We start from the raw sequence: 21,317 nt of genomic DNA, 5'->3' as shown, positions 1-21,317 counted from the left end.
ATGTTGTGTTTTAGCTGTGTCTTATACTTGGAGTACCGTGCAGCCGTATCTGGGTTGTACATGCCCTTAACCTGTTGGAACTGTAGTAATGGAACGGCGAAAACGAGGAAGACGGGGTGGGCCGTGGGCCAAAGCGAACTCGTACCCATTTTAGCTGGGCCGAGATTTATCTGAATGCAGGATGCAGCCTACCGATTCCGTGGCCACAAGAGCAATCGGCAAACACCTGAACGGGCAGCAGTGCAGGAAAGGATTCTGTATGAGCTTTTGAAAAGAATAGCTGGAGAGTGCATGCACATACTGACATACATCGATTTGTTTCCAGAAAGTTCTTTCGCCCGTGCGGTGTGGAGACAAATCCTGGCTTGGGAAGGTGTAATCCTCCCTGCCCAGTCTGACCTTGCTTCTGCCACCAACATTCAGGAGTGGTGGGAAGCTGCGACTCCCCAACTACCAAAAAACCAGAAACGCGCTTTCAATGGAATCGTGATTTACACAATGTGGAACATCTGGAAGGAGAGGAATCGCAGGATTTTCGAAAGTGTCGCCCTCCCCCCGGTCCAAGTCGCCTTAAGAATTAAAGAAGATGTTTCACAATTTAGGCGGGCTTTGCTTCCCATGTAATTTTCATATTGCTGCTTCCTGCTAGCCTGGAGGATTTAGGGTGTGGGGCTTAGCCTCCCTTTGAGTGTGCTCGGGTGTGGTTTGTCCGGTCTCAGACCGTTGTTTGTACTCTCTAAACTCTTTCCCCTTAAATGATGGGCAGAGCTCCTGCCGTTTTCGTTCAAAAAAAAAAAGTCCTTTAAGAATCAGCAAATTCGTCCTTCGTATTTTGGTGATTTAGAACCGCTTCATAATTGTTTCATCATCAAGCCTTTTAAAAACCTCAGGCTAGTGTAGCATATCATCAAATCATTAAACTAAAGCATTTTGATTCAAATGAGCTCGCCATTCTTCAGTAGCTTAACAAACTTTTAAACGAACGAACGAGCCTGTTGCTGTTGGTAGATGGGACTCAAGTACTCAACTCAGCCGCTGCCCCCCGCAACGACCCCACTTGCATTGCATGTCACATGCGTGCGATCTCTGCCCTAAAAGAACAGCTCGATGCGAATCGTCGGCGACCATAAGCATTTTACAGTGCAAAAGTCTCCTAATCGATGGCGCCTTTCCGCGCACACGCTTGCAGATGCAGTTCTCGTTCACCCAAAGCGTTGCGCACACGCACTCATTCCTGGACCACAAACTGCTCGCTCAGGTGGTGGCTGGGACCTCGAGGTCGAACTTGTTTTCATTTGTTGCGGGTCATGTGAAGTCTGGAGTAGATGCACGTCTGTAGGTTTTTTTATTTATTAACCTGATCGACTCAGCTGCTCGTCTCTGTCGTCCTCACTAATATCTACTCTGAAGAAAATGCAAGGACGTACGGCGGCAGTTAGAAGCTTCGGCAGGTATGTATGTGTATAGTATTTCTGTATGTGCATGCGCATGTCTCTCTGCCGCTGGTTAGCGGTTGAACCACCGCATGATTTTCAGTGAGTTGCTTCCGGCCAGTTCGAAGAACCAGATGCCTGTGTGTGCACTGAAGAACCAGCATGCCGTAAGGTTCTTCTTCATGGCAGGATCCAATCGAGCATTGCTTGCTATAGCTAATGGCATAATTCTTTGTGAGGATCGATATGCACCACGGGCCCATGATTGATCACACGTCTTTCTGAGGATGAGCCACTGGAAGCAATGAATAATGCTCGCTATAGCTAGGAGTCTAGGACGTGCCAACTAATCATCTGTAGTTAGCTATAGCTGCCCGACAGTACGTCTTTCATCTTTAGCTAGGGAGGAATATTGAGAAACCAACGACCACAATTCGGCGCCATCACCTAACCTTTCTCTTTCTCTGTGCCGCTCTCGCTCGTCAGAAAGGGTAAAAAAAAATACATGTGTTATTCAGAAGCTAAGGTTAATGCTTTCCGTCTTCTGAAACAAGATTGTCCACAGAGAGTTCAGCTCAGGAAAAAAGAAAGCATGCCGGCTAGCTGAAGGAGAACCCGTGACGACGACAGGAAACCACTTCACAGTTCACACACGTACGACTACGAGGATGAGGGTGCCCTGCCGTAGGTGAAATCCATTCCACACAAGCATATATTTATATCTGAAACCAAAATGTCAAGCTGCACCTCCAAGCATCCCCTGTGTTTTCCACAGCGGTTGATCCGAATCGCGACGATCCGCGCGCGCAGCTGCCGATGATCCGAATCCACGACGGGAGCACGACGACGGCAACACATGTTCTTATTTATTAACTAGATATGTACCCGTGCGTTGCCACGAGAGTTAAAATTTTTAAGACATTAATAACCGCACGCAGATAATTAAATTTCTTACTTGTCTTATGTTGCACAAGCTGAAGTACATATCCATGCACAAATCATATATCGTTTTATCACCTGTCGTACCTTCAGCCTTCGGCTCCATCTAGTTGAATAAATTTGGTCGTGGCCGTGGTCGTGTTCTACGACCGCGCCGGGGTGGGGAACGCGCACAGGCAGAGGAGCAGCAGCAGCACGCTCATCCTCAGTGCATGCACAGGCGGCCGCCGCATCGTGTCTTTCACTGTGGATAGGCGACGGAGAAGGCGGCGGCAACGGACACGTACGTGTCCCGGGCTGCATGACGTAGGTGATGAGCGTCGTGGCGTTGTCGGCGGCGGCCGAGCACTGGCAGAAGACAGGGAACGTGACCCTGGTGCCAACGTCGAGGTCGGTGGGCACCAGCGTGGGGTTCACACGCTCCATGACCTGGTACTACGTGAGGTTCTGTAGCTTGGTGGTGGAGACGATCCAGTAGGTGTCCCCTGGGCCGATCTGGTACTGCATCGGCGCGTACGAGCTGGGGGACCGGAAGGGGCAGCCGCACTGGAGCGGCACGAGCAGCGGCTGCCTGTTGGCCGGCGCGACCGTCGTGGAGAGGTTGTTGGCGTGCGCGACCATGAAGCGACTGACAGCGAAGAGGTCACCGATGGCCGCGAGATTGAGCGGCACACCCGCGAAGCCGGCGCGGTAGAGCGCGTACGCCTGGCATGGGTACGTGCGGTTGGCGGTGCAGTTGAACCCCTCGACGGACGCCGGCGCGGCCGTGGCCATGGTCGTGCTCTGCGACCGCGCCGGGGCGGGGAACACGCACAGGCAGAGGAGCAGCAGCGCATTCAGCCTCAGTGCATGCAACAAGACAACGACGATCGCAGAGCCTCAGAGGAAACACGATGGGTGGCGCCTCGCTAGGTTCCTCCCGCCCAGCCCCGTCAATGCTTGCATAGTGTTCCTTAGTGCATAGTGGTTGATGACCTAAATTTAAAAGTATATATGGCTAATTGTTTTTGTGCAAGTACATATTAGATTTTGTTGGATCTGTGGTTTTTGTTTAGCTGATTTTATTCTCGAACTGGAAATTGTAGATTGTACGATGCTACCAGCGGCTACGCCCAGCGGGTAAGAGTAAGATTGCAAACCGGGCCTCGAGTCCATAGGGCTAGCTGGCTAGCCCTGCCCGGGTAGGAGAACCGATCGAGCCGACAACAACTGAGTAGTATTGCAGGCTTGCAGCAGAGGGACAGGCGGACAACAGCCAGCCACCATGCCAGCCCCCTCAATTTCCACAACGCTTCATGAGTGGAGCGAGACACGATGCTTGCATGGAGCAGGTTCTGCGGCATGCATGCATGCATGCAGCAGCTTGTGCGGCGGCTTGCATGCAGCAGCCATGCAGAGCTTGTGCGCGCTTGTGCGGCTTGCATGCAGCATCCATGCAGGTGCATGCGGCACGCGATAAGGGGAGGTGGGGGCGGTCTACGTTAGCTTCTTAATAGTTAGTAGAGATCTTCCGTGGTTCCGCGCGCGCGGTTGGTGCGCGGCGAGGCGCAAATGCAAGGCGCCGCCAAAGGAATCGATAAGACCCACCTCAAAACCTATCATGTCACGGCGAAGTGCGTGCGTGCATGCATGCGCGCGATTACACAAGGCAAAGGCAAGTTATCGATGGAGGGGTGTGGAGGCCTCGAATCCCGATGGGAGTTATAGATGCCCAAATGGGCGGTCCGGCACGACACGGCACTGGCACGACCAGGCACGACATGGTTAGGGCACGACCCGTTTAGCACGATTATTAACCGTGTCGTGCCGGTCCGGCACTAGTGCCTGAACCCAGGCCCAGGTACGGCACTAAGGGTTCTTAGCCGTGCCGTGCCGGCACGGCAGGCACGACCAGCCCATAGTGCCAGGGCCGGCCCGGGCACTACAACAGAAAATCACAGAAACCCATATCCATTCACTGATTCACAAACACACATTTAAACATACTAAAATACCTAATACTGAGCTGTTTAGTGCAATGACTGCCTAATTAAAAACCTATCTAGGTAAAAAGTCACCCTTGTGAGAAAACCCTAGATAGGAAAAAAGAGTAGAGCCCACAGCTCTTTTAGTTTTCTTACATATCACAGAGTCATTGTTTACAGTGTACAGTTTAGTTACAGCCTTACAGGCACATAAGCTGAAGTATGCAAACTAGCTAAATAAGATCAGTCTTGGATAGAGATGGCAATGGGTAAATACCCACCGGGTATTACTACCCCATACCCATACCCACGACACAAAAATAACCCCACCGGGTCACCCATATACACTGGCGGGTATGGATTTACCCCCATACCCATACCCATGTGGGTATGGGTCACCCATCGGGTCACCCGTACCCACAAAAATTAAACAACTATCAAAAAATTATACTATACAAATGGCAAGTATATCCATATAAATACCATTACAAAATTTTCTAGCATCATTTAATCATCCATTCAACACACCAAAGATAATTGGATAAAGTAGTTACACTATGATAGTACTACATAGCACATAACATGTTCCATTACATGGTCATTAAATTGTTGTTAAATAGTAAAAAAGTTGGATGACTAAAGTCCAAGTTCATGCTTCGGATAAGTTTATATTGGGTATTTTATACCCACGGGTTAACGGGTATGGGTGAAGGCGGAACGTTCTAATACTCGTTTACCCATTGGGTGAAGATTTTTGCCCAATAACAGACCCACGGGTAGAATATTTAGCCCACATACATACCCTAATAGAGTAAATATCCATCGGGTATCAGGTCGCGGGTACCCATTGCCATCTCTAGTCTTGGACATGTGGTTGTGGATAGGGATGAAAGTGGTAATCCGAACTGTTAGGACAAATTTAATATTTTAAAATAAATATGTATAAAATTTTATGTTAATCTTTTCTTATGTTATCAAGCACATTAGTACAAATATGAATAAAATATTACATAAATTGTTTTATGTATTATTTGGTCCCTACAAGATAAATAGTTGAAAAAATTACCGAATTTGTTTCCGAATCCATACCGAAGTTTATATCTATTATTTGAGAAAATATAGGATGAATTTAAGGTTTATCTTTTATAAATCTTTACAAGTTGGATGTTAAAAACAAGAATACAAATTTCTATTGTAGATTCTATATCCTATTTATTCGCAATCAAAGAAAAACGACTAAAAAACTGATTACCGAATAAATATCGTTTCCGACCGTTTTCATCCCTAGTTGTGGATCAGTAGGTGTCTGAGATTGAGATTGAGAGGACCCTGGAGTGTCAACTGGAACTTGTTCATCATCAAGATATAGATCAGAGAATGAGTTTTCAAGTTCTTTGTTCTCAACAGTATGTTGGGTCCTTGCATTCCCTTCCTCCCAGTCCTTGATGCAGGTCAGCATCTCGACCATCTCCGAGGTCAGTCGACGTCGACGCTCCTCGATAATCCTGCCAGTGAGACTGAAAGCACTTTCTGATGAAATGGGAGAGACAGGCACAGTTAGTACATCCTTAGCCAACATAGAAAGAGATGGGTAGGTCAGCTTGTGATCCTGCCACCACGTCAACAGATTAAAGTCATCATCATATTTCTGGATAGTATCACTATCCAAATATGCTGATAACTCAGAACCAGCCCCAAGAGATGCACAATTGCTTGCTGCTTGCAGCAAAGCACTAGCTGAAGTGTGTCTAGATAGAGAAGCAGATGGAGTGGGGTTGGAAGAAGAACCTGTTCCACCAATTGGGGTTGAAAACAAATCATCATCATCATCACCATATATCATACCCCAGTTAGTCCTTTTCTTACCAGTCCTTGTTGTTTGTGAGGGTCTAACTGAGGGCACTGCACCAAACTTAGCTTCATACTTGTTAAATACCTCAGTTAATTGTGCTCTCACAAGAGTTAAATAACCAGAGTAATCATGGTGTGTGACACCAGCTAAAATAGATAGAACTCTATTGAAGCCCCTCAATTTAGCTCTAGGATCAAGAATGAATGCAAATGAATAGAGAAGTGGAATATCCCTCCAGTACTTAAGGAACTTAGTTTGCATAGGAAAAACAACAGTTCCAAGCAATCTATCATGTTCATATGAATTTAGATGTTTAGCAATCTGAATTATATTATGCATCATCAATGAAGATGTTGGATAGTAGACACCAGATAGAACACAGGTTGAGTCATAAAATAGTTCAAGGAATACCAGGATTTTTTCAGCAACATACTAGTGATCATCGGACAAAAGCAAAGGTTCACCTACAGCTCTAGGGTAGTGAGTTTGAATGAACACATCAAATGTGTTCCTGTAAGGCAGTAGATGCTTAAGCATAAGGTAAGTGGAGTTCCACCTTACCTCCATATCCAATCCAAACTTACGAGGACGTGTATTCATAGCAATGCAATATGATTTGTATAAAGCAATATGTTGATTAGAAGAGTTCAGAAAAGATATAGCAGTTCTAAATGATTCTAGATAAGGTTGAATCCTTTTTAAACCAGACTTAACAATCAAATTCAGAATATGACATGCACACCTTTGATGCAAACAAACATCCCCAACATAACCACTAAGTAGAGGAGTAAGTCTCCCCATAGCAGAGGTATTAGCTTAAGCATTGTCCAGGGTTACAGAAAAGGTTTTATCATTAAGACCATATTCTTTTAACACCTCTAATATTCTCTCAGATATGTTTTCACCACTATGTGAGACATCAATTAGCCTTAGTCCTATTATCCTTTTTTCCAATTCCCATGCAGAATTAACATAATGCACAACAACACTCAAGTAATCCTCTTTAGCATTCCCAGACCATATATCAGATGTCACAGCAATAGAAGAAACAGAATTTTTAAATGTGTCAACAAGCTTAGCACGTGAATCATTGTAATACTTTTTAATATCTCTAGTGGTTGTTTGCCTAGAGACAGCAGAAAATCTAGGATTATGAGCCTTTTTAATGTACTCTTCAAAAGCAGATGATTCAGCCAAGCAAATAGGTAGATCAAGCCTACATATCAAACGACACATCTCAGACCTAGCAACATCAGCATTGTACTCCCACAATCTAGCACTACCATCAGGATTAAACTGGAGCAGGGACTGGGCAAAGGCATTTCTGCCATGCTTCAGTTTGCATGCATTTCTATGGCGATTAAGATGGCCAGTGCCACCAGTTGATTTAGCAGACAGAACACACTTGCAAACTTTGCACTTAGCCTCACACCTTACCCTCACACCATCAACAACCTTATATATCTTGTCAAAAGCATTCCAAACATCAGATGTGGAAGCTCTATTTCTTCCCCGAGAACTTGTAGGTGTGTCTGTCCCCCCAGCCTCTTCCACAGTAGGGTCAGGATCTATATTGATGGGCTCCGTTGAAGGAACCACAGCCTCACTGCCGCCAGTTTGTGCAGGCACAGGCACGGTGTTGTCGTCGGCCATCAAGCACAGATCACAAGCACAGAGGCACAGAACACCAGATCACATTCACAGAGGCACAAAGCTGGAGCACCAGATCGGCCCCTCACGGCTACAATCACAGAACAAAGAACAGATCACACAAACAAGCATCAGATTACACATACTAACAAAGAACAGATCAAGGAACTAGAATAGATTAGGGTCAGATTAATAACTTACCAAAGCCGGAGCACCAGATCGGTCCCTCACAGCTACAACCTCCAATCACAGAGCAAGGAACTAGAATAGATTAGGGTTCATCGGTTTGACCAGAGATCCAGAGGCGACAAACACAAATCAGAAGCACAAGCAAAAGATTAGCAACTTACCAAAGCCAGACGCCCAGACTAGAGCACCAGATCGGTCCCTCACGGCTCCAATCACAGAACATGCATGCAGTATAATAGATTAGGGTTCGAACACAGCTCACAGATCACAAGCACATATCACAAGCACAGATCACAAGCATCAGATTAATAACTTACCAAAGGTCCAAAGCCGGAGCACCAGATCGGTCCCTCACGGATCCAACCTCCAAACACAGAACAAGGCGGTATAATAGATTAGGGTTCGTCGGTTTGAACAAGATCCAGAGGCGACAAACACAAAGTAGAAGCACAAGCAAACTGCAAATGATTAGCAACTTACCAAAGCCGGACCGGAGCACCAGATCGATACCTCACGGCTCCAACCTTCAATTCGGGTAGGGTTAAAGCACAGTTAGGGTTCGTCACAGAACAATCACATAACAGTCCTCAGATCTAGACGCGAAAAACACAAATCAGAAGAACAAGCACGTGATTAGCAACTTACCAAAGCCGGAGCACCAGATCCAACCCCGACGACACGATGATTAGGGTTAAAGCACGGTTAGGGTTACGCACCGACACAGCGTTACAGGGAGAGGGAGCCGTAGAGGGGAGACCGGGAGAGAGACCAGAAGAAGAACAGAAGTTCAAGATCAGAGCACCAAACTTAGGGTTTCGAACTAGATCCAGAGGCGACACGAGCAAGAGAGCACAACCGGCCAAGAGGATAGTGTTACCAGCAGAGGCGCCGGAGAGGGAGAGGACCAGATGAGGCGGCGGAGAGGCGGTGAGGGAGAGGATGGAGGCGTCGCTTTCCAAATCGTCGGAGAGTCGCCAGGAGCGGAGGAGCCGAGGAGTCGCGGAGCGTTCGAGAGAGAGTGAGTGAGCTGTGAGAGTGAGAGAGAGAGAGAGTGACGCGGGGGACGGGGGGAGGGGGGTATGTGTTATTACGCTCGTGCCTAACCGTGCCTAAACCCTAATCGTGCCGTGCCCGTGTCGTCCCACCGTGCCCCACTCAGCCCAAGCACGACACTAGAGGTCGGGCCGTGCCGGCACGGGCTCGCCTCCAGTCGTGCCGTGCCTCGTGCCGGCCCGGTTAAGGCGGCACTACTGGCCATCTATATTGGGAGTAGACTTGAAACTTGGGCCGGGCCGGGCCGGCACGGCACGAGCCCTTCGTGCCTTGGGCCTTAAGTCTTCGGGCCGATACGACCCTTAATATTTTTGGGCTGGGCCGTGCTGGGCCAAACAATTAAAATCTAAGCCCGGCCCGGCACTAAAGCACGTCGTGCTTGTCTTGGGCCGGGTCGGCCCAGGCACGACCCACAACCAAGAAAGCCATTTTGAAGATATATATATAATGAAGCCTAATATAATTTTGATGTCACATTTTTACCAGCCTTTTCACCGTCGGGCCGGCCTAAACACGGTCCAATCACTCGTGCAGGGCCAGGCGACACGATGGGCTGAAAATCAAAGCCCGGTCCAACCCTTTATTCGTGCTGTGCTGGCACGACCCAATATATTTCGTGCCGGGCCGTGTTTTGGGCCTGTTTTCTTGGGCCGTACCTGGTCGGTCCAAAACAGCACGGCCCAAACTTTCATGTCTAGTTGGGAGCTTCCGCAGTTCTTCCGTAATCATCTGTCAAATTGATGATGTAAAAAATCAGCTGCCGAACATGCCAATTCAATGTTGTTAAACAATGCTGTTCGCGTTAGGGAGATTATCATCTGTCAAAACAGCTATATGCCTAGATATGTCCCAATCAGTCTACAGATGACCCCTCCCATTCCAGACGTGTACGTGTCCATGCATGTTTGTTGCGGTTGAGGGTGAGCCTGGTCAAACCAAGCACGTCGTTTCACTCGTTCTCTGCTACGAACGAATGAACTATGCTGATCGGTCGGGAGAAGAAGGGGGCGGGAAAAAAAAAACATGCCCGGCAGCCGGCATGGCATGGGTTTTGTTTGACTCTGACATGGGTTGCCTTCAGCTCTTCCATCTGCCTGGTCAGTTCCTGACTGCGCCCGCCAGGAATGGCCACGGCCGACGGCGCCTTGGCTCTTGTTCTTTTCCCGGAACAGGAACTGGCTGCCTCTGCTGGGCCTTCGTCAGTCAGCATGCATTGGATCCGCTCAGCTCAGCTCAGCTGCACTGCCGTCTGCCGGTCGAGAAGGCAGCGAGGGCAGGGCAGGGCACGGGGCACCGCGTGCATTCACGCAACTCGAGGCAGCTCCGAGTTTGAGCCATCAAGCCTGCCAGTGCCACAGGCACAGGGCAGCCACAGCAAAGAAAAGGCAGCGACAGGTCATGGGAGAGAGCGGCAGCAGAGGCAGAGCGCCTGCCTTGTCCTGTCCGTATCGGTGTGCATGCTCTGGCGCTGTACGTTTTCTTCAAGATGCCAGCGTGCATTCCTTTTCTTTTTCAAAAGCAGAGCAGAGCGCAGAGCTAGGTATTTCGGTACCTAGACAATTCTCGACTCCATGCATAGCGGCTTGCCAGTGCTAGACGTCCGAGGACAGAGGAACGGCAGGCCGCCCTCCGGTCTGGAAAGAATTCTCGGAGATTCCGCTGTCATACAAGGTTGTCATCTTTGGTTGGCGGCAAATATGCATAATCGTATTGTTTCAGTATTTCAGAGTGACTACACGGTCTTGCGGAAATGAACATACTCAGCAAATAGTGTTTTTGTACGTCCATATCACGGTTTACAAAATTGTTTAGCCTACAAAAACCGCTACCCACCGGTAACGGTTTACCGCTGGTAACTGTTTGGACAGGAAATGAAGCCGAAATTGACCACTAAATGCCTAAACTTGACTTGAGCTACGAGTTTCTTCTTCACATATAGCATCTTCAAATATAGAATATAACATTAAACAAGATTCATATACCTAAATTGACCACTAAATACTCGATCGTGGCATTAAATCTAGTTTTCGATAAAAAATGGCGGTTTACCGGTCTAAGTAATGGTTTACCGGTATAAGAAAATGGTTTACCGTCGGTTTTCAGTTTTTATGATTTTCTTTTTTTTGAATTTGGAACGAATTTTGAAAAAAAAATCCGATGGTTAACTGAAACAATAATCATTAGAAACAAAAAAATGGTCAAGAACAATCTCCAACGGTTTCTCTAATGAGATAGCTAAATATAAATATTATTTTGTTTTAAATTCTCGCTAGTTGTTGATAATTTAGAGAGTGTGGAAGATAAAAAATTTGTGAAGAATGAAAAGATTTAGAAAATAATGTATTTTAAAATAATAATTCGAGTTTTAAAAAGACACCGGAAGGTGTTCTGCCGACTACTCCCTCAGTTCATAAATATATTACATCGTTATTTTGTTTTAAAAAAAACTTTGATCACTGTCTTATTCAAAAAAAATAACGAGTTATCATTCATTTTTTATTTGTTTTATCACTTAAGGTAGTTTGTGTTTAACTTAAAATTTATATTTTAAAATAAATATTTTAAATAAGACGAGTAATTAAAGTTTTTAAAGAAGTCAACGATGTTATATATTTGTGAACGGATGTAGTACAAAATGTAAAAAAAATGATGCCCCCATGGATTTTATATAGATGCAGCGTGATGGATTTTATATAGATGCAGCCTGTACCCAAACACTTTCAGGCTACTCGTAGCCTGATACAAAATTCCTAGAACTGGAGCCCTTATGTGCAAAAGTGGCGGTACGAGAAGAAGTATAAATTTTCGTATCCTTGTGCCTGCCATTTCTGCCGCGCCCGCTGCTCGCTCCCCCTGCTTCCTCTTTCTCCCCCTCCTCGACTCCTCGTCAAGCTCCCCTGAATCGCGGCAGCAGCACCGGGGCAGCAAGGCGAGGATTTTCCTGCTCCGAATCTACCCGGCTCGGCCCGATGGGCTCGCTGATGTCCTGCCTCTCCGACCCAATCCCGTCGGGGAACAGGTCCCCGCCGCCGCAGCCGAAGCGGCGCTCGTCCACCTCTTCCCGCGGCCGTGGCGGCGGCGGGAGGGACTCCGCTAAGGCCTCCGTGTCCATAGACGAGGAGGCGCTTACTGCAGCAGCGGCGCTCGTGCTGGGGCAGAGGGGCGCGTCCGGTGGCCTGGGCGCGTTCGAGCGGTCCGCGTCGGTGCGGTACGCGGCCAAGCGGCAGAGCCAGGGCCCGCCGCTGCCCCGAAGTTGCAGCACGCGGCCGAGGTCGCTCGCTGACCCCGAGCTCCAGCCACAGCAACTCCTAGCCAAGGTGAGGATCTTAGCCATACATGCTACTACTTCCTCCATAGCTTGCTTGCGTCCCCGTTGTTTGGTTCAGTTGGTCATTGGTATGCGTGCCGCCGTGTTGAATTATACTCTTGTGCAGTCTTTGTTTGACTTTGTGCCATCATTTCTGCCAATTCTGCGAATTTCCACTGCGATTGACTGTCCTTGCATCGAATGTTTGGCTGGCTCTCTTGTCACTACGCTCTTTCATGAAATTTAGGTTCCTTTCATGTTTGCTCGATTCATTTGGCTCAGTTGCTGGAAGCTAAGGCATCACCATTGGTGATTCAGAATCTTCTCATTATTTTTTCCTGATTTATTGTATTTGGCATCATGGCACGCCGGGCAGTTTGCAGTTTAACTCGATGCTGCGTGCACGAATACCCCTTGTTTGTTTATTGGAATCGGCTCTTTTAAGAACTAGGCAGAGAATGAGGCAATTACAAATTCGCAGCTTGTGACGGTGTCTACTGTATCTGTATGGGACCGGGCAATCTGGTTAGCCCATCTGTCGTCGAGACCGTTCAAATCGGAACGCCTGCAGATTCGAAGCGGTGCCGACGCACGTGGTTGCGTTGCGTCCATCCCTTAATAAGTTTATATTATCGTTTCCTACGGCGACACGCATTCCTGGTATTCAACATAGTATACTAAGAGCTGGCTTTTATCATCTGCAGTTGATGAATACTCTTGAGAGAAGTGAGAACAAGTAGTTATCTCTTATCTGACAATGACCAAGCACTGATTCTGATTTGGTCAAAATTTAGTGGAACCGGGAAACTTCGGTTGTTGACTGATAGTGCTTGGTCGTACATTGGTTTTGTTCAGAAGCTCTTATGCATAGGGGCCGTGGAAACTGATTGGTTGTTGCTTCTAGCTCTGGTGGGATCATATCGGCTTGTGTGTTCGTTCCTCTGGAGAAAGGACAAGGCAGAGCCGAGGAGGCCATCATCAACTTGTGCAATGGTGGCGATCCCCAGGTTTATCCTGATCATGAATGGGATGGGCAGCCGGCGTGGCTCCTAATCTGTCTTGAGTACATTATATACTGGCTTTTCTGACTGCTAACAGTGGTGTTGACTAGTAAGATTGACATTTTCAAAGTCATCTGTCAGCTAGCGGATGCAGATGCTGGTATGCTAAATTTGTTGGAAATTGTGAAGGTTTTCAACAGAACCAGCACGGTATTTGATATTTACATGTCATTTCTGCCTTTTCGCGCTTATCAGCAAACAATCATCTACACATTTTGACTAGTACATTGTGTGCGTATTTATCAGGACCTTGGATACTAACTCAGTAATTCTAGTGTTTGAGTGCTTTACAACTCTTCCTGGGTTTATATAACCACATTTTTTTTACTTATGGTTCATTTATCAAACAGGATTTGAATACTAAGGATTTGGAAACCAACGTCATTGTTCTTGTTCATGGTGGTGGATTCGGCGCTTGGTGTTGGTACAAGACTATATCACTTCTCGAAGATAGTGGGTTCAAAGTTAACGCCATTGACTTAACAGGCTCAGGGATTCACCATTACGACACAAACAAGATTAGCAGTCTTTCAGAGTATGCTGAACCACTTACGTCTTACCTTAAAGGCTTAGGCGATGCTGAAAAGGTTAACTCTCTTTCCATACATATACAGAAATACTTAAAATATTTAGAAAGTTACATTCCATCTGGGATATTGTAGATTTGTAGTATCCATTGACCATTGTGGCACTGTGCATGGTATTTGGTAGTTTACCTGCTTTCATGCTTCGACTGTAGTCCTTAGCAATCTTATTGTAAAAACTGGGATGACGGCAACTAAATTATCGTTAGCTGAGAGTCCTATAAAGGCAGACTAATATACAAAATTTTGTATTCTACATTTTTGCATAAGCATGGTAAGTTTGCAGGCACATGGATTTCTGTACAGCGCCATACTTTTGGATCTTGTAGGTCGCCAATGGATCTTCCATTTCGGGCATTGTAGGTAAAAATAGCGAAGTGTTAACCTAAATGTCAATGGACTTGGGTTGGACTTTACTCTTTTGGGGTGGTAAGATTTTTTTATTTGTGTTAAATTTAATCACCCAATGTACAAATACTAGAGTAGGAAAAAAACCATAGATATAGCACAATATGCCTGGAATCAATTTTGTAAGTGCTAAATTCTGTAGACTTTTCCTTTTTTTGTAAAGAACATAATCATAACAGGAATCAACATAACTAATTCTCGAATCCCGGACTGAAGTGGTCCCAGATTACGGTGCAGAACCTAAACACCACCTAACTTCAGTTATGATTTGATGCTTGAGATGAGTAGATGGCGTTATTATTATGTACGCAACAGTGCATAGGTAGTTGAGTGCCACTCAAGTCAATCTGTATCTCTTCAAAACAAATCCTGAAAATATTTTGTGTACACTACAACGCATCATCTCAATGTTTTCCCAGAACTTTGAGATAAGTTTTTGGCAATGCCCTGCTCATGGGAAGTGTTTTCCCAGTATTGACATTTCAAAGCATCATAGGAAGTGTTTAGACCTTTGCGAAGATCCCTGCTCTTTGTGATTCTTTTCTGCGCATAACTTCCTTATCTTTCCAGAAATATAACAATCGGATACCCCTAACATTGTGCAGGTAATTTTGGTCGCTCATGATCTTGGCGGTGCCTGTGTATCCTACGCAATGGAGATGTTCCCATCCAGAGTTGCCAAGGCGGTTTTCCTTTGTGCAGCGATGCTGGCAAACGGGAACAGTGCCCTCGACATGTTCCAAAAGCAGGTGGGTCTCCAGCCCCAGAGTTAACTGGTTGAACAATTGACATTAGCAACGAATTAAAAGACAAGAACACTAAATGTTGCCTTTGTATGGCATCAAATCAGCATTGTCTTCCTATGATCATGTCCTGATGCCGTCCTTGCACTCCAGATGGACACGAACGGTACTCTCCAAAAGGCGCAGGAATTTGTCTACTCCAACGGCAAGGACCGGCCTCCCACCGCCATCAACATCGACAGGGCATCGCTTAGGGACCTGTTGTTCAACCAGAGCCCTTCCAAGGTTGGTAGGACTTTGGAGTACAATGTTACTGCCACTGACAATCACCTCCATTCACATCACTGAATCCTAGTGCTGAGTTCTGAAGTCGTGACACCTTGTTGTGCTTGTGAAGGACGTGTCGCTGGCCTCGGTGTCCATGAGGCCCATCCCCTTCGCCCCTGTGCTGGAGAAGCTTGTGCTCACGGCCGAGAACTACGGCTCGGTGCGGCGGTTCTACGTGGAGACCACGGAGGACAACACGATTCCTCTGCCCCTCCAGCAGAGCATGTGTGGTGCCAACCCACCGGAGAAGGTGCTGCGGCTGAAGGGGGCAGACCACGCGCCCTTCTTCTCCAAGCCGCAGGCGCTGCACAAGACGCTGGTCGAGATCGCCACCATGCCGCATGTCCGGGCTTCGTGAGAACGTGTTTGTTCAGCTTCAGGTTTTTGCCGGCCGGTGAGCTTACATGGCTGTTGTACATGCTGAGGATGATGGTATGGCTTGTGGCGGTGTGGCAGCGACAGCGAGTAGGGGATCTAGAATTTCGGCGTCGCCTTGACGAAGGCATACCCCTCCATTATACACTCACATCTGGCATCACTTTTTTTAGAAAAAAAAAACAAAATCTTATTCCAGCCTCTATGGCTCTAGAGTTTTAGAATCAACCATTTCATTATATGGTTCAGCTTCGTGAGCTCATAAAAGGCAAATAAAATCAAATGCCAGGAAAGTAAACACTAAACCTATGCTTGATGTAAAAGCATCTCGAAGAGGGGCTCTAAACATGTTATTATTTTTAATATAGAGATCGGAACCATAAAACACCCTTAAACAACGGTTCTATTTAAAATTCATCAAACAATTATAAAAGTCCGTTATTTCGGGTCCTAAATATAGTATCTCATAAATTGGAGCTCTATCGTCATTTTTCTCTTAATTTTGAACTATTTATTTTCTAATAACATGATTTAAAATAGCATTATTTATGGCCTCACTGTTGGAGTAAAAAAATCTTTTTAAACTCTAAACACTCGAGATGCGGTTCTATTTTAGTTTTATGACTCTGTTTTAAAGTTCCTTGCTGAAGATGCTCTAAATCTTCATTATCATAATCTCCAACATTGACAAGCCCATCAGCCCATACATCACGTCGGAGTTTCAGGAGACATATGCATGGCATCTTGGCTCAGTCTATCAAACATCTCTCTAAATAATCCTTGTGCTAAAAATAATGTAAATCTCGTTTTTAGGAGTAATCAATCTTAAGTACTACTGAAGAAGTACTGCCACAACTTCTAGTGGGGGTCAATCCCTAGGAACACCTCCCACAAGGTGATGAAGCATGCCATGTGCAGGACAGAGTTGGGATAGAGGTTCTGAATCTCCAACCCGTAGAAGAAGAGTAGCCCTTGCACGAAGGGATGCAGAGGGAACCCAATCCCGCGCTTGTAGAATAGCGCGAGCACAACCACCTCGTCGTCTCGGGGGAGCGGCATGTCGCCCTCCCTCTCCAATCTCCACCACGAGATCCCCTTGGGGGGAGGAACCATTTCTTCTCCAGGTCAAGGAGGCGACTATTCCGGATCGAACAGGCGGGGAACGACGCCATTGACACGAAACCGCTAGGACGGATGCAAGAACGCAAGAAACTCTCCAAAGAAGGGGGCCGCCGACACACGGGCGAGAAGGCACGGTAAGCGGAACCGACTCCAAATGCCTCCTTGTCCTTTTTGTGCGCGAGAATAGGGACTCAAAGCGATGCCTGAAGGGTGGGCCCCTCCGTAGGCGACACAGGGGGATCTGCTGCGTTGGTATTCCCCCAGCCTCAGGCGCCGCAAGGGAGACGGTACATTTTGTAGGGCTCACCGCCACTTCGGACGATGCATCGGGAAGCGCACGAGAGGAAAGTTGTTAGTGACGGATAGGGCGGTTAACCACACCATCACGCCACCCACACATGATACGGTGAGTAGATCATTTCACGTCTTGTCAAGCCACCGACACCATACGACGCCATGATGATTCTATTTTTTATCGCGCTGCCTCCACAACTGCCTCACACCAGGTAAAAACCGAAATTCACTTCAACTCCCCACATAGAGCGAGGGGTGGACCGAGCAAGGTCCCAGCGAGTCGCAAGTCAGATGATCGCTCCATAGGTCAATTGCTCGGTCTCATGTCCAAGGTCGTACCTCACATTCTCCTGCGACAACCCGATTGACGAGGTGGCCACGGCCCCCCCTTCGGTCAGCCAGACTGGGGATAGAATGAGGGAGGACTAAATGAGATGCTCCCAGCGGGTCGAGCCCCCCCCCCCCCCCCCCCGTGGGACTGCTCGTTGAGACTGAACCCTATAAAGGGATCTCACTTGGATAACCCGTTTGTAGCTCAACGACCCCTTCCCTCGCGCTGACTAGGTTAGGGAAGACGACCCTCTCCTCAAAAGAGCCTGAAAACCCTTCTGGGGGAGATGTGTGCATAACAAAGAACCGGCAGGCGCCAGCGACCAAGTTGAAGGGTTGAATCAGGAAAGGTCGACATAAGGTCGGTCCAAGGCTTCACTAAGAACAAAGTAAACCCCCAAGCAATCCTCACGGATTACTCGGGGACTACATCATATTGATGCTCTTGCGCGCATTCAAGCCACGCTCCGACGGGCAGCGCCTCCGGGCAACTTCGTACGGGTCTGTCCCTGGAGGCTACGCTTGCTTTGACAGGCACCATTTCCAGGCAACTCTGTATGGGGTCTGTACCTAGAGACCATGTTCCACTCTAGCGAGCACCGCCTCCGGGCAACTCTTTCTTGCATTCAAGTCACGCTCCAATGGGCATCGCCTCCGGGCAACTCTGTACGGGTCTATCCCTAGAGGCTATGCTTGCTCCAACGGCACCACTTCTAGGCAACTCCATATGAGTCTGTCCCTACAGACCATGTTCCACTCGGTGGACGTTGCCACCGGGTAGCTCCATATGGGTCTGTCCCTGGAGACCACGTTCCGCTCTAGCGAGCAATGCCTCCAGGCAACTCTGTGCGGGTCTGTGACTACGCTCCGCTCTGGCGGCCAACTTGAAGGGCTAGATCAAGAAAGGTCGACAAAAGGCAGATCTAAGGCTTCACCAAGAACAAAGTGAACCCCCAAGCAATCCTCACGGATTACTCAGGGACTTGGAGGCTATATCGTACTGATGCGGTTGTGCGCACTTGATCTTTGATCCCCAGCGAGAAAACCTTCGTCCAACTCTAAGGAGTCACACGAAGGCTCGGGGCTGATGTTGGGTACCTAGGAACGAGGTACCCAAAGTGAGACCCATAACCTCTCTCCGGTCCATTTGCCGAGCAAGTCTGTGAGGCGGGGTGAACGACCAAGTCCCCGCCAAGCGAGCCTGCAAGGCGGGGCAAACGACTGAAGTCCCCGCCGAACGAGTCCGTGAAGCAAGGCGAGCGACCATGTCTCTGTCGAGCAAGTCTGTGAGGCGGGGAGAACGACCAAGTTCCCGCGAAGCAGACCAACAAGGAAGGAACCCAGGATGACGCATCATCAACAAACCACGTCCAGATCGTACATACAGTACCAAAAGGTTTTTGACAAACATGATGACACACCCTTGCGTGCACCCTCGGATATGTCCTCACTGACTCGTGGGTCTGGTTAACTCCAGTCACGGGGACCCCTGCTCCAAAGCCTCTACAGTGACCCATACACTAGAAAGGATAGGACAATACCCCATACCGGGTGTATGCCTACGCTTGCTAGAAGGTGACACAAGGGACATGACAGAAGATGAAGAACACGACCCTGAACCTCACCGTAATCCCACTTTGCGAGACCCGTCAGGTACCGCAACGTTGACACTGAACAAACTACAAGGATCCATATGGAGAGCAGACGGGGTAGAACGTCGTATCGGGAGTACAACAGCGCACACCCCCACTTACAACATAAGGAGGGTGAAAGGGAAATAGGGTCAAACTGAAAGGGAATTAGACTTACACCTATTTTCCTAATTGATTTTGGTGGTTGAATTGCCCAACACAAATAATTGGACTAACTAGTTTGCTCTAGTCTATAAGTTATACAGGTGCCAAAGGTTCACAAAAAGCCAATAAAAAGACCAAGAAAAGGGTTCAACAAAAAGAGCAAGGGACAATCGAAGTGTGCCCTGGTCTAGCGCACCGGACTGTCCAGTGCACCACCGGACAGTGTCCGGTGCACCAGGGCACTCGAGGCTGAACTCCTCACCTTCGGGAAAACGCAGAGGCGCTCCGCTATAATTCACCGGACTGTCCGGTGTACCACCGGACAGTGTCCGGTGCCCCAGGGGAGAGCGACTCTGAACTCGCCAGCTTCGGATTTCCGCCCGGCTATAATTCACCGGACATGTCCGGTGCACACCGGACTGTCCGGTGAGCCAGCGGAGCAACGACTACTTCGCGCCAACGGTCGACTGCAACACATTAAATGCGCGCCAGCGCGTGCAGAGGAGCAACGCACGCGCGGGTGGCACACCGGATAGCCTACAGGGCTTGTCCGGTGCGCCACCGGACAGCCAGGCGGGCCGACAAGACAGAGCTCCAACGGTCGGAACCCAACAGCCAGGTGACGTGGCTGGCGCACCGGATAGTGTCCGGTGGCGCACCGGACTATCCGGTGCGCCATGCGACAGCAGCCTCCACCAAACGGCTAGTTTGGTGGTTGGGGGTTATAAATACCCCCAACCACCCCACATTCAAGTCATCCAAGTTTTCCACCTTCCAACTACTTACAAGAGCTAAGCATTCAATACAAGACACACCCAAGTGATCAAATCCTCTCCCAATTCCACACAAGGCTTTAGTGATTAGTGAGAGAGATTTGTTGTATTCTTTTGAGCTCTTGCGCTTGGATTGCTTCTTTCTTTCATTCTTTCTTGCGATCATCTCATTTGTAAGCAAGGCAAGAGACACCAATTGTGTGGTGGTCCTTGCGGGAAGTTTGATTCCCATTTGATTTGAGAAGAGAAGCTCACTCGGTCCGAGGGACCGTTTGAGAGAGGGAAAGGGTTGAAAGAGACCCGGTCTTTGTGACCACCTCAACGGGGAGTAGGTTTGCAAGAACCGAACCTCGGTAAAACAAATCCGTGTGTCTCACTCTTTATTCGCTTGCGATTTGTTTTGCTCCCTCTCTCTCGGACTCATTATTATTTCTAACGCTAACCGGGCTTGTAGTTGTGATTAACTTTGTAAATTTCAGTTTCGCCCTATTCACCCCCTCTAGGCGACTTTCAATTGGTATCAGAGCTTGGTGCTTCATTAGAGCCTAACCGCTCGAAGTGATGTCGGGAGATCACACCAAGAAGGAGATGGAGACCGGCGACAAGCCCACTACAAGCCACAGGAAAGCTTCATCAGAAGAGTCCTGCAACAAAGGGAAGGGGAAGGAGAAGAAATCCTCTTCCCACAAGTCGCATCGGAGTGGCGACAAGAAAAAGAAGATGAGGAAGGTGGTCTACTACGAGACCGATACTTCATCACCTTCCACCTCCGGCTCCGACGCGCCATCCATTACTTCTAAGCGCCATGAGCGCAAGAAGTTTAGTAAGATCCCCTTACGCTATCCTCGCATTCCTAAATATACGCCTTTACTTTCCGTCCCATTAGGCAAACCACCAACGTTTGATGGTGAAGATTATGCTAGGTGGAGTGATTTAATGCGATTTCATCTAACCTCACTCCACAAAAGTATATGGGATGTTGTTGAGTTTGGTGTACAGGTACCATCCGTAGGGGATGAGGATTATGATGAGGACGAAGTGGCCCAAATCCAACACTTCAACTCCCAAGCCTCAACTATACTCCTCGCCTCTCTAAGTCGAGAGGAGTATAATAAGG

General features: G+C 47.9%; 1 protein-coding gene across 1 annotated transcript; it reads left to right on the top strand.

Annotated features, from left to right (window-relative positions):
• Nucleotides 1-11,901: 11,901 nt before the first annotated feature.
• LOC100280703 (esterase PIR7B) lies at nucleotides 11,902-16,123 on the top strand. The gene is made up of 5 exons (NM_001153622.2): nucleotides 11,902-12,397; nucleotides 13,799-14,035; nucleotides 15,046-15,189; nucleotides 15,337-15,468; nucleotides 15,581-16,123. The coding sequence occupies exons 1-5, from the start codon at nucleotides 12,050-12,052 to the stop codon at nucleotides 15,866-15,868; spliced, it is 1,149 nt and encodes a 382-aa protein (NP_001147094.2). The 5' UTR covers nucleotides 11,902-12,049; the 3' UTR covers nucleotides 15,869-16,123.
• The last annotated feature ends 5,194 nt before the right edge of the window (nucleotides 16,124-21,317 follow it).

This window comes from Zea mays, chromosome 2 (genome assembly GCF_902167145.1).
Source record: "Zea mays cultivar B73 chromosome 2, Zm-B73-REFERENCE-NAM-5.0, whole genome shotgun sequence".
NCBI lineage: Eukaryota > Viridiplantae > Streptophyta > Magnoliopsida > Poales > Poaceae > Zea > Zea mays.
The sequence above is the reverse complement of the archived record's forward strand: the minus strand, read 5'-3'. Positions and strand labels throughout refer to the sequence as shown.